Here is a 16,503-nt window from a genome sequence, read left to right on the forward strand (position 1 = left end):
ATAATGGATACTTCCCCCTTTCCTCCTTTACACTCCTTCACATGACTTAAAGTGCTCTTGGTTTACTTTTAAAATACCTCAGCACTGTCTTTATGCTGGGAATAGGTTCTCCATTAATGTTCTGAAGCGTTTTCTCTCAGGGACAGGTTATTCCATGTTACGCTGCCTTGACAAATCTGGCAAATAAAGTCCTCTTAAATGTGTTCGTTTGATTGCCGTGTTGTTTTACATAGCTGATATATACTGAGGTATACTGTGGACTTGTACCTCAGTTGAGCACTCAAAGAACTTTTTACTGGAAGCTTGATTCACCCAGTCACACTTATTCATATAGCACTTTTATCTGCCTAAGAGTTTTCCTAACATTCCCACACACACTCATATAGGTGCATCAGAATAGTCTCTGAGTTTAGTGTCTTGCCAAAGGATACTTCAACATGTAGGCTGTAGAAATTTGGGATCAAACCATCAACTTTCCAACTAGAAGATAAACTGCTCTGCCTCTTCAGCCACAACTGCCCCAGGATGCAAGTAATGAACTGAGACAACCTTTAATTAAAAAAAAGAGAGGTATTCTAGTTATTGATTAAATTACCTTTGGAGAGAAACAAGCTTTATAGGTGCATCATCACTGTTTTCCTCCTTGGTACATCTCTGCACATTTTCACAATAATCTAATTGGTAAGTAGTAATTATTCTTAAACTCATTCAGATAAACTTGAAAGACATTTGTGTTCCTGCCGGTCGGCAATCTTATCAGCCAATCTAATGAATTTAGGCATAGTTAACTAGCTGAAGTTAAAACCTGGTGAAGGATGGGATGTGTTCATCTACACAAAATTTCCATCTCTATCTCTAGGGTTTACAGACAATGGTATGAAAAATATAAACTATCCAGTGAACAGTAGTTCTCTAGGTGGAAATCCCTTCTTGATGTCAGAGGTGACATGAGAATAGTCAGGGTGCGTCGATCTGATAGGTAGGCAAATGTAGCTCAAATAACCACTCATCACAACCAAGGTATGCAGAAAACATGTCCTGCTTTTTTTTCCTCAAAGACACAACATGTCAAACCTTAAAACAGCAGAAGACTGCAACGGGTGTCACTTCCTATCAATTCGAAACAGGAAACTGTGGCTACAGTTGACACAGGCGGATCAAAATTAGACAACAGAAGACTATAAAAACATTACCTGGTCTGACAAGTCGTAATTTAATTCATGCACGAATTAAATCCTACCTTGTATCAACAGTTCAGGCTGCTGTAGGTGGTGTGATGTTATGGGAGTTCTTTTCTTACCACACTTTGGGCCCCTTTTTATCATCTAAGCATTGTTTAAATGCCACAGCCTACCTGAGTATTGTTGCTAATAATGTCCATCCTTTATGACCACACTTTACCAAGCTTCTGCTTATTTCAATCAGAATAGAATATCATGTTACATGATATTTGTACATGACAATGAGTTCACTGTACTCAAATCAAATTCAAATTTTATTTGTCACAAACACAGTCATACACAGTACGATATGCAGTGAAATGCTTAGACAACTGCTTGTGACCTAAAATAAAAGACTATGAATAGGATAGGAAATAAATAGGGTACTGTCGTTGCTACTGTCACCAAATTTCAGTCCAACAGAGCACCTTTGGGGTATTCGCATTATGGATATACAGCTGACAAATCTGCAGAAACTTTGGGCCAAAATCTCTGATTTGGGCATTAGGTACATATCTATACATACATCCTGATTCTTGTAAAAGTAAAAATAGAGACTAGCAGGCCAGTTTCTGTGATTTTCTTATTCTTGAGGCTAGACTGATATTTCTGGGTTATGGCAGATTATTTCATAGCTCATATAGACAGAAGCTGTACTATTGTAGTGCATATAGGCCACTGTTATACTAAATGAAATAACTTCACGCAGTAAAAATAGCATTGTCAGTCATACACAAATTCTTTCCATCACCCTTAGAGTCCTTAAAGGCTGCTGACTCCATCCACAACACCCTTGATTATTCAACCCCCTGTCTTGCTGACAGTGTTTGACGCTAGTTCAAGGACAAGTATCAGTATGTGTGACAATATTTGCTGTTTTTAACCGGAGAGGAATTCATTCCATAGAAGAAGAAAGGCTAAGTATATCCTTGCTCTAAATATCTCAGGTGGCACTGCAAGTTTATGGCATTCCTTAGTGGAGACAGAAGAAATACAGCTCCATTACCGTGTACAAGGACAATGCCAAGCAATGTAAATCTGCTACACTCACAAATGAAATACAGTATTATCACCATATGATAATATGCCTAAAATCTAAGTCCAACCAATCCAGTTGTCCATGGAGTATATCTTATTGTAATGGTCAAGCTCTGAACTTCATCGCGTATTAGTCTCCACTAGTAATTTATGAATTCATTTACTTTTAGGTTTGTAATTTTCACTTTTTGACTATCCCATTTTATTTTTGACTCATTTTAGTTTGATTTTATAAATGTTATGTTAAATTTTGGTTAATTTTTTTTCACTTTCAATTAAAGTTCTTTCATTAAATCTTCCTCCATCCATCCTGCAGCGTCAGCACATGAAGGAATTTGTTCACTGGGCCCCACCAGCAGCATTCAATTCAATTCAATTCAATTTTATTTATATAGCACCAAATCACAACAAAAGTCGCCTCAAGGCGCTTCATAGATACAGAGAAAAACCCAACAATCATATGACCCCCTATGAGCAAGCACTTTGGCGACAGTGGGAAGGAAAAACTCCCTTTTAACAGGAAGAAACCTCCGGCAGAACCAGGCTCAGGGAGGGGCGGCCATCTGCTGCGACCGGTTGGGGTGAGAGAAGGAAGACAGGATAAAAGACATGCTGTGGAAGAGAGACAGAGGTTAATAACAGATATGATTCAATGCAGAGAGGTCTATTAATACATAGTGAGTGAGAAAGGTGACTGGAAAGGAAAAACTCAATGCATCATGGGAATCCCCCGGCAGCCTAAGTCTATTGCAGCATAACTAAGGGAGGATTCAGGATCACCTGGTCCAGCCCTAACTATATGCTTTAGCAAAAAGGAAAGTTTTAAGCCTAATCTTGAAAGTAGAGATAGTGTCTGTCTCCCGAATCCAAACTGGAAGCTGGTTCCACAGAAGAGGGGCCTGAAAACTGAAGGCTCTCCCTCCCATTCTACTTTTAAATACTCTAGCATCAAACATCTTCTTCCTGCCCTGCATACCAGACATGGCCTCCACATTTTTACGCCAGTCACCCACCTCCATCGTCAGCTCCTAAAGTAAAGCCGCATTCAGACCATCAGATTCTGCAGTTTTATTTGGCTGCTTATTTGAATGTACCTAGATACCAATTATGTGTGTTGCTAGAGCAAACCTTCTCTTGTTTGATGTCTTCTTTCTTTACAGACTTGAGATTGGCCCTCAGATCCATGGAGCCCTTAGTTTTCGATCCAAACAGAGCTTTCAACATCTCATCTGCTGACACTCTCACCTTCCTGAGAGCTGGTTTCTTAAACTTTCCTCCAAGGTCCTGTACCTTTAGCTTCAACTTGTTGATCTAGCAATAGAGGGAAAAGCTTTATTGGTGGCTTATTGTTAAGGGGGGGGGGGGGGGGGGGGGGGGGGGAAGCGTGTCAACATATTTTAGTTTAACTAGGTGTATTATGATGTTTGCTGAGCTCATACATCTCTGTAGTTCTTGAGAACCTTTGCTTCACAGTCATAGCGATCCTCGTCCACCACATGAATCTTTTCATGAATCTCCTTACAGACTTTCTACACAGAAAAAAATAAGTTTCAATTCATGACACTTAATGGGCTTTAAAAACATTGTCAAGCCCATATGCTTACTCAGAGTATCATAAGCTCACACCTGCAGATCATCAATGTTTAACCCTCTGAGCTGCAGCGGTGGAAGCTTCTCCCTCAGGTATCGAACCTTCGCTTCCTCATTTGCAGTTTTCTCTGCCTCCAAGTCTTCCGTTGCACGAGTCAGGAGAAGGATCTCGAAAAAGTCAAAGAGGTTTTCATTTGTGTCATCTGGTTATCGCTTATAATTTTAATATTGGTTGTTATAGGAAAGAACATTCTAATAATGACATTCTATTTATTATATATTCAGGAGTTATTATGGCTCGTGCATTTTTTGCCAAATTATTTACCTTTAGTGATAGCTTGCGTGACGCAGAAATCTTGCATTTAGGCTGGAAACAATACAAATCTTACATATTATTGATTACTTGAAATGCCACATTGCTTAATTAAGTGCCTAATTCCTTTAAAACAGCAACAGGATGGAAAATTTTCTATCTGCAGTTATCGCAGTTATCTAAAATAGGTACCCTTAACAAACACAAGAGCGTATCTGGTATTCTGACATCACTTATAAGCTCATCAACCATTTAAATGATTACCTTTTTTTTTCTATAATGAGAAACTAAATGTCAGATCATATCAAATAAAACTGACATAAATATTTCACAATGACACTGAAATTATTTCTTTTTTCTGCTGCATGAAAGTATACAGTCTGCAAATATAAAAACACATTCTTGACAGGTTAGAAATATAAGACTTAATTTAATAATCATATGATAATATAAAAATATAAATACCTTCGCCTCTCCCTTGGGGGCAATGGATGATGTACAGGGAGTGCAGAATTATTAGGCAAGTTGTATTTTTGAGGAATAATTTTATTATTGAACAACAACCATGTTCTCAATGAACCCAAAAAACTCATTAATATCAAAGCTGAATGTTTTTGGAAGTAGTTTTTAGTTTGTTTTTAGTTGTAGCTATTTTAGGGGGATATCTGTGTGTGCAGGTGACTATTACTGTGCATAATTATTAGGCAACTTAACAAAAAACAAATATATACCCATTTCAATTATTTATTTTTACCAGTGAAACCAATATAACATCTCCACATTCACAAATATACATTTCTGACATTCAAAAACAAAACAAAAACAAATCAGCGACCAATATAGCCACCTTTCTTTGCAAGGACACTCAAAAGCCTGCCATCCATGGATTCTGTCAGTGTTTTGATCTGTTCACCATCAACATTGCGTGCAGCAGCAACCACAGCCTCCCAGACACTGTTCAGAGAGGTGTACTGTTTTCCCTCCTTGTAAATCTCACATTTGATGATGGACCACAGGTTCTCAATGGGGTTCAGATCAGGTGAACAAGGTGGCCATGTCATTAGTTTTTCTTCTTTTATACCCTTTCTTGCCAGCCACGCTGTGGAGTACTTAGACGCGTGTGATGGAGCATTGTCCTGCATGAAAATCATGTTTTTCTTGAAGGATGCAGACTTCTTCCTGTACCACTGCTTGAAGAAGGTGTCTTCCAGGAACTGGCAGTAGAACTGGGAGTTGAGCTTGACTCCATCCTCAACCCAAAAAGGCCCCACAAGCTCATCTTTGATGGTACCAGCCCAAACCAGTACTCCACCTCCACCTTGCTGGCGTCTGAGTCGGACTGGAGCTCTCTGCCCTTTACCAATCCAGCCACGGGCCCATCCATCTGGCCCATCAAGACTCACTCTCATTTCATCAGTCCATAAAACCTTAGAAAAATCAGTCTTGAGATATTTCTTGGCCCAATCTTGACGTTTCAGCTTGTGTGATTTGTTCAGTGGTGGTCGTCTTTCAGCCTTTCTTACCTTGGCCCTGTCTCTGAGTATTGCACACCTTGTGCTTTTGGGCACTCCAGTGATGTTGCAGCTCTGAAATATGGCCAAACTGGTGGCAAGTGGCATCTTGGCAGCTGCACGCTTGACTTTTCTCAGTTCATGGGCAGTTATTTTGCGCCTTGGTTTTTCCACACGCTTCTTGCGACCCTGTTGACTATTTTGAATGAAACGCTTGATTGTTCGATGATCACGCTTCAGAAGCTTTGCAATTTTGAGACTGCTGCATCCCTCTGCAAGATATCTCACTATTTTTGACTTTTCTGAGCCTGTCAAGTCCTTCTTTTGACCCATTTTGCCAAAGGAAAGGACGTTGCCTAATAATTATGCACACCTGATATAGGGTGTTGATGTCATTAGACCACACCCCTTCTCATTACAGAGATGCACATAATATGCTTAATTGGTAGTAGGCTTTCGAGCCTATACAGCTTGGAGTGAGACAACATGCATGACAAAATACTCATTTGCCTAATAATTCTGCACTCCCTGTATACTGAGGAGAAAGGGATGCACAAGAAATTCAAACTATGTTAAACACAAATCTGTATAATTGTTAGCTGAGAAAGTACATGGTCATGCAGGCTGTAACTTACACCGCTTTGAGTGCCCAATTTGTTGTTCAGCAAAATCAAAGATGCACAAACGAAAAAAAGGCATGAGATTATTATTCTCATATGAAAGAGTATCCGGCTTCATAGGCCATTTAAATAAGAATAAAAAAGTGACAACTTACTCGCCAGACATTGTTTTTCCTTTACACAATTTGGATGCTATTAAATTGGAAAATGGACAGAAAGAAAGAAAGAAAGAAAGAAAGAAAGAAAGAAAGAAAGAAAGAAAGAAAGAAAGAAAGAATGAAAGAAACTATGATGCCTAATTGAAGTTCTCACTTCTCACGTCAGGAACGAGTTACTTTACAAGCGGGAAACAGCAGCGCCTGTAGATCGAAGATCGTCTATTGTGACGAATAAATCTCCCCTTTTCTTCTTTTTGTTTTAGAACAGAGATTTCTCACCAAGATACAAATTCAGCACTTTATTTTTGGCCACCTAGCTAAAAACAAAACTAAACAAAAAACTGTTAAGATAAGACTCTACATAAAAATAAAATAATAAAATAAATAAATAAAAGAAAGGAATTCGTGGCAAAGGGAGGAAGACTGAGTGGGGAACGTTTTCAGCCTGAAATGCGTGACTTTCTGTGGTCGTTGGTAGCTTTCATCTTCATATTTGTGGTACAGTGATGGCATCTCCAGAGAGGTTTACAGTGCGTCGGTATTATAATGTTATTTATTAAAGGCAAAAAGTTCCTGGCCTACCAATAAACCAAAAGGATTTCCACCTACTAAAGCATACTATTAGGTGTCTGGAATAAGAACCAGAATCTGATCTGAATGAAAGATACAATATTCTTCATTGTGTGAATGCTGCACAACTATGAAACTGTATTCTTCAGGGTAAGATGTATGCATAGTTTAAACGTCCTTTATTCTTGTGCACACTAAAAACTTGGTGCCCTTTCTCCAACTATTTCAGCTATCCGCACAATGTGTTAAACCCGCTCAGACATTAACACATGGTTGGATTAACCTGTTAGTGGCCCATGGGTGCAGAGAACAGAGTTCCCAGTACATAACTGTTTTTTGTTTTGTTTTGCTTTTTTGTATTGCTCAATAATAAGGTTTTATGTTAAGTGGTTAAAGTTATTTTTTTTATTAAGTGATCAACTGTCAAGATCACTGTCACCAAATGTTTTGGACATCAACACATCATGATCCAATAAGTAAATGTAATGCAATTGAAATATGTAAAATCAAAGGTTTATTTAAATTCAGTTAAATAAATGAAATTGAACCTGATTCAATCAAATTCAATGTTTTACATTGTACTCGTGTAACAATATTACAATGAAATGCAGGTTACTTATATAAAGTCATAATTTATGGGGAAAAATATATTTTGTAAGATAAAATGAGAAGTTGATGAGATTTTATCAACAAAAAGGTGTCAAAGTTCATAAAGTTCTACAAAAGATTTCTGGCCACTATTCAACCCAAAAGTCAAAATATGAAAGAGATGTGACCACAACATATTAAATCCCTTACTATATTTATATATATGTACTTAATCCTTACTAGATATGGTATCTGAGTCTAGACAGATAGAGATAAAACGGCAAGGCAGTAATTCATATAGAAAAGAAAAGAATAGAATAGAATAGAATAGAATAGAATAGAATAGCCCTTTACAACAAAGTTGTGTGTGCTCAACGTCAACTGTGCCAGCTCTGCAGGAATAGAATATAGACAAATCGCAACCCAAACTGCATATTTGTGTTGCAGTTGGTTAGACATAATTTCATAAGCAGTATGTCCAGACTATATAAATTAATTATGATTTAAAACTATAACTGTGAAACTGTGCTCTTCCATTATGACTTATAATAAATGTTGAGAGGTTCCACTAAAAAAACACAAGTACCCACTTTGTTGTGTTGGAGACATAATAAGGGCACGATCAAACCCTGCAGGACTTTTCTTCTTTGAGCCATAAATGTTAGAAAGAGCCATGAACCTAGTGAACCATAGCTCCTGCCTTCTGGTGCCCTTGGTTTAGTTTTCCCTACTTTGTTAAGTTATTTTGTTGTCCTTTTCAGATTATTTCATGTATTGTGATTAAAATCTATTAGTGTAAGGGAGATTTAATTTTAAACCTTGGTCCACAAATATAGGTAGTCATACATGTGTAACTAAATCTCTTTTTATGTGACAGGTGTTTGTCTTCATACATATCATACATACTAAAAATACCATTTGACTCCCCTCAGTAGACAAAGGTGACAAGCTGTGTTTGATATAGACTAATCCACCTGGCACAAGAGTTACGTGTACTACAAAAGAACACTGTGTAATGTTTTCCTGATGTCTTTTCTTGCTTTGTTTTGCAGAACATTTTTACAGTTCTTACACATAACATATTACATATACATATATAAAAGGCTCTCAGGTTGAGATGTTTTTTGTTATTCTCTTTTTATTAAACAACCTATATAAACACAAATAATCCAAAATAAACATATAATCAAGAACAGACGTAAATAATAAAAAAAAAAAAATAATAAATAAAAATAAGAAAAACAGACGGGTGTACCCTCTAGTGTGTATGTACTCGCACACACATATTCACTCACACACCCATATTCTTAAGCATACATACACATACCTACTTACATATGTGTTCACTTGTAGTCTCATACATACTAACATATACATATAAACACATAACGATTCAGAAATGTGGCATATATAGTTACAGAGATTCAAACAAGATCGGGTCTCCTTAACCGGATGTAGTGTTTCCATTTACCCCAAATTTCACTAAATATATCAAACTGGAGTCTTTTAATGAAGGTAATTCTTTCCATTTTAAATATCCCATGTACAGTCTCATGCCAATCACCCAGTGATGGAATTTTCGCACTAAGCCATTTCTTGGTAATAATTTTACGGGCAGCCAAACTCAGGATACCATACAACTGCTTAGACATTTTATCTACATTTACTGAGTATAAATATCCAAACAAAAGTTCGTCCCAATTAAAGGGAAGCTGCATACCAAAAATAATCTGCAACTCAGAGTGGATCAATACCCAAAAAATGTTGATCCTTGGGCAAGACCAGAACAGATGAAAATGTTTTACTCCTTGGGCCCCACAATTTCTCCAGCAATTAGAGTGATTAAAATAATGTTTACTTTGTGCAGGGGTAATAAAAAACCTACAGATACTCTTCCAACCGTAACATCTCCATGTATTAGAACTAGAAATTCTCCACTGAAAAGCGCACTGCTCATACCAAATGTTATCTGATATTGCTATATTTGTTTCATTTTCCCATTTTTTTTGATGTAGGTAGTATTCCACTTCTTAACCTCTTGTATACCCTTGTACAATCTTGAAATCACCTTAAGGCCTGTGTCAGCCTGATAAGCCTTGACAAATATACTCAGAACAGGTAAAGAAAAAAGATCTGTTCTCTTAGGTATAAAATTATATAGATGATGCCTAATTTGTAAGAACCTAAAAAAGTCCGTTTTACTTAACTGGTATTGATCTTTTATTGATTGGAAGTCCCTAAGAATTCCCTTATCGTAAAACATACAATATGCCGTTAAACCTTGTCCAGACCATTTTTTATATCTTACGTCTAATTCATTAGGTAAAAAATCACTGTCAAAAGCGCACCATCTTAAAATCCTAACCTCTTCAATCCAATCATTCTTATTAAGAAATTGTAACCAGAGTTTTAAAGGTAGGTTAATCCATTGGTTTCCTTGATGAATTTGTTTTTTAATAAGTGTCACATCCCCTAGAATTGCCTGAATTGGAGAATCTTTTAAGGTCACTGTTTCTAGTTCTTTCCATCTCGCTTGATAATCTACATTACACCAACACACTAATGTCCTCAATTGAGCAGAAATATAATAGTCTTTCAAACATGGGAACCCCAACCCTCCTTTGTCTTTAGCCAACTGAATAGTTTGGTACTTAATCCGTGGTTTTTTCCCCTGCCATATAAACCTAGAGATTATTTTGTCCCATTCCCGAAATTGTTTGTCAGTTATTTCTACAGGGAGTGTTTGGAATAGGTAGAGCATCCTGGGCAAGATATTCATTTTAACTGTATCTATACGTGATTCAAAATTTAAAAATGGTAATAAATTCCATCTTTTAATATCCTCATTTATTTTATAACTTAAAGGATTAAAGTTTGCATTGTATATCTTAGACAGATCTTTAGTAATATTTACTCCAAGATACTTCATCTGCTCCGTTTCCCATTTCAAATTGGCTTTAGCCTTAATTTCATAATTGGGCTCATAGTTAAAAGTTAATATCTGAGTCTTCGATATATTTAGTTTATAACCTGATATTGAACTAAAGATCTCCAGAAGTGACAATAGCTTGGGGAAAGTAGTGTTTGGATTTGTCAAATAAATCAAAATATCGTCAGCAAACAAGGAAATCTTATGCTCTCGACCCCTAATCTTGACTCCAGTAATAGTATTGCTTTGTATTACACTTTGACTCAGGGCCTCTATGAAGAGAGCAAAGAGTGAGGGGCTTAGAGGACAACCCTGACGTGTCCCTCTCTGTAGGTTAAAAACATTTGAAAGCGCCCCGTTAACTTTGATTCTTGCCTTTGGTGATTTATATAATGCTTGTATAATCCTGATAAACGATTGATGGAATCCGAATTTATCCATGACTTTGTATAAAAATTCCCAATTAACCCGATCGAAGGCCTTTTCTGCATCTAAGCTCATAAGGACCATCTGAATTTTATTTTTCCTAACATAATCAATAACGTGTAGTGTTCGGCGAACATTATCTTGCGTTTGTCTCTGCTTAATAAAACCAGTCTGATCCAAACTAATTATCTGAACAAGAATATTTTCAATTCTTTTGGCAAGAATGTATGTAAATATCTTAAAGTCCTGGTTAAGAACACTAATGGGGCGGTAATTTCCACAGTCAAGCCTGTCCTTTCCTTCTTTAGCTATTATAGAGATAGAAGCCTCATTCCAAGATGGGGGAATTACTCCCGTCTTTAAAATATAGTTGAATGATGTTCTCATCAAAGGAATCAGTACCTCTTTCATTTCTTTATACCAGTCTGATGGGAATCCATCTGGGCCTGGGCATTTATTCGGTTTCAATTTTGTAATAGCTTTTTTAATTTCAAATTCAGATATGTCCTTGATTAGGGTTATATTCTGTTTTTCATTCAACTTTGGTAAGTCGAATGAATCTAAAAAAGATATCATACCTTTAATATCCACTCTAGGTTGTGTATATAGTTCTTTGTAGAATTTTAGGAAGGCTGACTGTATATCTTCAAGTTTATACACAATGTTATTTGTTTGAGGGTCCTTTATTTTATATATTGTATTTTCTAATTGTTGTTTTTTTAATTTATAAACAGATGTAATGGTAAATCTTTTAAAAAATGAAACAAACAATGTATAATTTTAATTTAGAAAAACAAAACAAAAAACGGGCACAACTCCTTCCCTGAAATTCACGGGGGCTGTAGTTTTAAAACATATAACATTCAAGCTTGAGCAAATGGAGAACATGCTGAGGGTTTATTTTCAGTCAATATTTCTAAGTACTCAAAGCCACTACGGTGGCCCCTAGAGACAAAGCACGTACAAACTCCAAAACACTTACAAAATCCAAAACACGTGCAAAATCCAAAACACATGCAAGCTCCAAAACACTTACAAAATAAAAAACACATGCAAAAGACAAAACACGTACAAAATACAAAAAACATGCAAAATCCAAAACACGTACAAAATACAAAACACGTGCAAACTCCAAAGCACTTACAAAATACAAAACACGTGCAGACTCCAAAACACTTACAAAATAAAAAAACACATGCAAAAGACAAAACACGTACAAAATACAAAACACGTGCAAACTCCAAAGCACTTACAAAATACAAAACACGTGCAGACTCCAAAACACATACAAAATACAAAACACATGCAAACTCCAAAACACGTACAAAATACAAAACACATGCAAAATACAAAACACGTACAAAATACAAAACACGTACAATATACAAAACACGTGCAAAATACAAAACACGTGCAAACTCCAAAACACGTACAAAATCCAAAACACGTGCAAAATACAAAACACGTGCAAACTCCAAAACACTTACAAAATACAAAACACATGCAAAATACAAAACACGTACAAAATACAAAACACGTGCAAAATACAAAACACGTACAAAATACAAAACACGTGCAAACTCCAAAACACGTGCAAAATACAAAACACGTGCAAAATACAAAACACGTACAAAATACAAAACACGTGCAAACTCCAAAACACGTGCAAAATACAAAACACGTGCAAAATACAAAACACGTGCAAAATACAAAACACATGGAAAATACAAAACACGTACAAAATACAAAACACGTGCAAAATCCAAAACACGTGCAAAATCCAAAACACGTGCAAAATACAAAACACGTGCAAAATACAAAACACGTGCAAAATACAAAACACGTGCAAAATACAAAACACGTGCAAAATCCAAAACACGCGCAAACTCCAAAACACATGCAAAATCCAAAACACAACGGAAGTGCTCCAGGACGCTAGGGGCAGTGTTGAGCTTTTGTTACCTAGTAACTACACAAGCCAGGAAGTACCAATGACCGGATTTGGGGTCTGCAGCCTTAAAGGCCGCATTTTAAGGCCGATTAATTTCCCTGAATTTTAAGGATGGGTCTGTGTAGCCTTCATGGCCCAACATATCCCAGACTTCATAGCGCGGCGGTGGTTTGGATAATTTTGCCGAAAAAAAAAACGGCGGAAGCGGAGCGGACGAAGAGTAAACTTCCAGAAGTAAGTACTGAATATTATGTCACTTATTTATGCGCAAATGTTTTTATAATGAAGAACATTAAAACATTACTGTTGGCAACATGTCGGGAAAGTTATGTGACATTAGCGACGTTTGTACTAACTTGGTTTTAAAGCCTTCACTTCAAAATATTCGCCGTTCAATAGCTGACTTTAATCTTACAGAGAATGTGATGATTTTATGCGTAATTAAAGTCAGTCATGTCAGTCAGCTGACGGTTCACTCCTTAAGCTGAAAGAAAGATGCTTTAATCACAGGAGTCACACATGTGTCCACTGTACCATCTGGGAACTCTTCTTGTTTAGCACTCGTAATGACACAAACACTAAATCCTCCTTCTCTGGTGCTGTTTTGTAGCAGTGTGTACACCTGAGACTGTCACCTGTCTGTCTGTCCTGCACTCTCTCTCTGTTTCTTTCTCTCTGATTGTGGAATAAAAGTATGAACATTTATAAGTCACACTTGTGTTTGAATCCTGCAGCTTATCACACATTTGATTTCTATGTGTGACACCTGCAAGTGTCCAGAGTGAGGACAGACTGAGGGACCCACTGCATTACATCATCTGTGAGGCTTTGCACCCCTGATGATCCACCAGGACAATCTCAGCAGTATGTGAGGAAGAGGAGGAGGAAGAGCCAGCAGCAGCTGACAGATGGAGAGAATAGACAGACTGTTCCCTGTTTGTGAAGGACTGCTAGAAAAGTTTAAAATAACTAATTGTCTGTCCTGAATCAGTCTTATTAGGTAATGTTCAAATAATTTTATCATTCCAGTGTTTCCAGTGTGGGAGAAAGTACTCAGGGCCTTCAAGTTACGCACTATGAAAGGCAGCAACAAGTTTAATGTTCAGAAACCTAAAGTCTGTATCAGCAGCAGAATGGAACTAAAAATAAATGTTTGTTTCAGTTCTATGAAACTTTGAGTATTTTGGATCAGTAGCACTGCTGTGTTTGTTGCATCATATTGCTGTAATTGTTTATATGCTTTATATATTCTGAGGTAAGTTGATCTATAGTGTTACATCATATTCTATAAGGATGTTATGTGTTTGTATACTTTCTGCCCAGTTTGACCCATTTAGCAGACGTCAGCCTGTTTAAAGCTCTGATATCTATTCTGTATGACTTAAAGCAGTTATGACATGGTCTGATTTTCTCACCCAATAAAGGAATATTTAATACATCAGTCTACTCTTCATTTTATCAGAAACATATATATACTATTATATATTGTGCATATATTTATTAGTTTCAGATGTAGCCATTCTTGTATTTTGCTTGTTTACATTATTGTATTTTGCACAACTCTGTTGCTTGTGAAGCTCGCACACAAGAATTTCACTCACATGTGCTGTACCAATGTACCTGCACATGTGATGTGACAATAAAAGTGATTTGATTTGAAACAGCTCACAGCTTGTACATTTTCTTTTTACACATGTATGTAAGCATTTGAGCCAAATTTAGTAATGCCAACATACTGAAGGAACAACATTTGTCTCTTATATATGATACACCTATATATGCACTGTCAATATACATTTTGAACCAGCTGCAGATGTCAGAGTAACAACTGACTGACCCCCACATAAAGTGCGTTACAGTAGTCCACAGGGGAAGAAATAAAAGCATGGATCACGGTTTCAAAGTGCTGCCTAGAAAGAAACGATTTCACTCTTGCCAGTCGCCTTAAATGATAAAAATGGACTGGTCCAACTTAAAACCAAGGGCAGTAACAACAGGTTTAAAATAAACCTCCAGGGGTTCCAAATTAAAAGAAGAGGACTCACAGGGGCCACTGGGTCCAAACACCAACAAATCTGTTTTCTTTTCATTCAAATTTAAAAAGTTTAGAGCCAACCAAGCTTTAATGTCATCTAGGCATGTCAAGAGAGGTTTTATTCAGATGCCATCCTTCGGCTTCAGTGGCAAATAAATTTGGCAGTCATTCCTATATACTTGTCTTTGAGTGAAGATTTAAGGTGGTAAGACATGTAAATAACTGCAACTTGAATCTGTACTGAAGCTCAGTATTTGACAAAGAGTTCATGTTCACTGCTGTAATACCTAATAATGACTAATATAATAACCATAATATTGGCCATATTATATTTACATTACCAAAGTGATATGACTTTAGTCTCATGAACAACATTAGCTAATTGTTATTTACTAGCTAATCTTAAATGACTGTTCAGTACAGAAATGAAGCCCAAAAATCATGTTTTACTGTCCTGTGGTCTCAGCCTCAGATACTTATCAAATCACACAAAGCTCTTGTAGAAACAAACAAACAAATGAAAAAAAATATGTTCTCCTTCATTTCTGTCAAAAAAAGTTGTATGACACGTTTCCAGGTGTTAGTATCATAGTTGCTAGGCAACCTGGGAAGCGCAACGGAGACTAGAGCCCATGTGTTTGCAACAAACTTGCCGTTTATTTTACAAATCGAGCTCAACACTGCCCCTAGCGTCCTGGAGCACTTCCGTTGTGATTTGTTGTTTGCATGTGTTTTGGATTTTGTACGTGTTTTGGATTTTGTACGTGTTTTGTATTTTGCATGTGTTTTGAATTTTGTACGTGTTTTGGATTTTGCACGTGTTTTGTATTTTGCACGTGTTTTGGATTTTGCATGTGTTTTGGATTTTGTATGTGTTTTGGAGTTTGTACGTGTTTTGGATTTTGCACGTGTTTTGGATTTTGCACGTGTTTTGGAGTTTGCACTGTTTTGGATTTTGTATGTGTTTTGGAGTTTGCACGTGTTTTGAATTTTGTACGTGTTTTGAATTTTGTACGTGTTTTGGAGTTTGCATGTGTTTTGGAGTTTGCACGTGTTTTGAATTTTGTACGTGTTTTGGATTTTGTACGTGTTTTGGATTTTGTACGTGTTTTGGAGCTTGTACGTGTCTTGGATTTTGTACGTGTTTTGGATTTTGCATGTGTTTTGGAGTTTGCATGTGTTTTGGATTTTGTATGTGTTGAGGAGTTTGTGCGTGCTATTTGGAATTTGTAAGTGTTTTGGAGTTTATACATGCTTTGTCTCTAGGGGCCACCGTACAAAGCACCTGCAACAGTGCAACAGTTTCTTATTGAGATGTTTGGAGGACTACGGTTCAGGCAGTAGGCTACTTCTAGTTTAGGTCTTTTGTTGGGTTTTCCTGATTATTAGGAAAGCCTCCTCCTATTATAGGTTTTCCTGTTGTCATTTCTGCAAAGATATATTTTTTTTTCCGGATAAAGTATTCAACGTGCGCAAAAAAAATAAAATAAAAAATACAACAGCAGGATTGTTAAAAAAAAATCTATCACGTAACCTCTTACAGTACCCATGCAC

At 36.7% G+C, this 16,503-nt stretch overlaps 1 protein-coding gene across 1 annotated transcript; it reads right to left on the reverse strand.

Moving 5' to 3' along the window:
- Positions 1–2,181: 2,181 nt before the first annotated feature.
- On the reverse strand, positions 2,182–8,971 carry tnni1c (troponin I, skeletal, slow c). Its single transcript, XM_026172264.1, has 9 exons — positions 8,944–8,971; positions 6,448–6,484; positions 4,627–4,666; positions 4,174–4,215; positions 3,885–4,016; positions 3,698–3,787; positions 3,387–3,569; positions 3,190–3,286; positions 2,182–2,192 (listed from the first exon to the last, which is right to left on the reverse strand). The coding sequence occupies exons 1-9, from the start codon at positions 8,969–8,971 to the stop codon at positions 2,182–2,184; spliced, it is 660 nt and encodes a 219-aa protein (XP_026028049.1).
- Between the last annotated feature and the right edge of the window lie 7,532 nt (positions 8,972–16,503).

This window comes from Astatotilapia calliptera, chromosome 7 (assembly GCF_900246225.1).
Source record: "Astatotilapia calliptera chromosome 7, fAstCal1.2, whole genome shotgun sequence".
NCBI classification, from domain to species: Eukaryota; Metazoa; Chordata; class Actinopteri; order Cichliformes; family Cichlidae; genus Astatotilapia; species Astatotilapia calliptera.

What these genes read in the sequence shown, in the direction of transcription:
- tnni1c (XM_026172264.1), bottom strand. Translation starts at nt 8,971, where the DNA reads ATGTATGAGACTACAAGTGAACACATAT. An exon ending in CACGCAAGCTATCACTAAAG is followed by an intron (nt 4,017 to 4,173) that starts GTAAATAATTTG and finishes GACTTTTTCGAG; the next exon opens with ATCCTTCTCCTGACTCGTGC. An exon ending in TTCTCAAGAACTACAGAGAT is followed by an intron (nt 3,570 to 3,697) that starts GTATGAGCTCAG and finishes CTCTATTGCTAG; the next exon opens with ATCAACAAGTTGAAGCTAAA.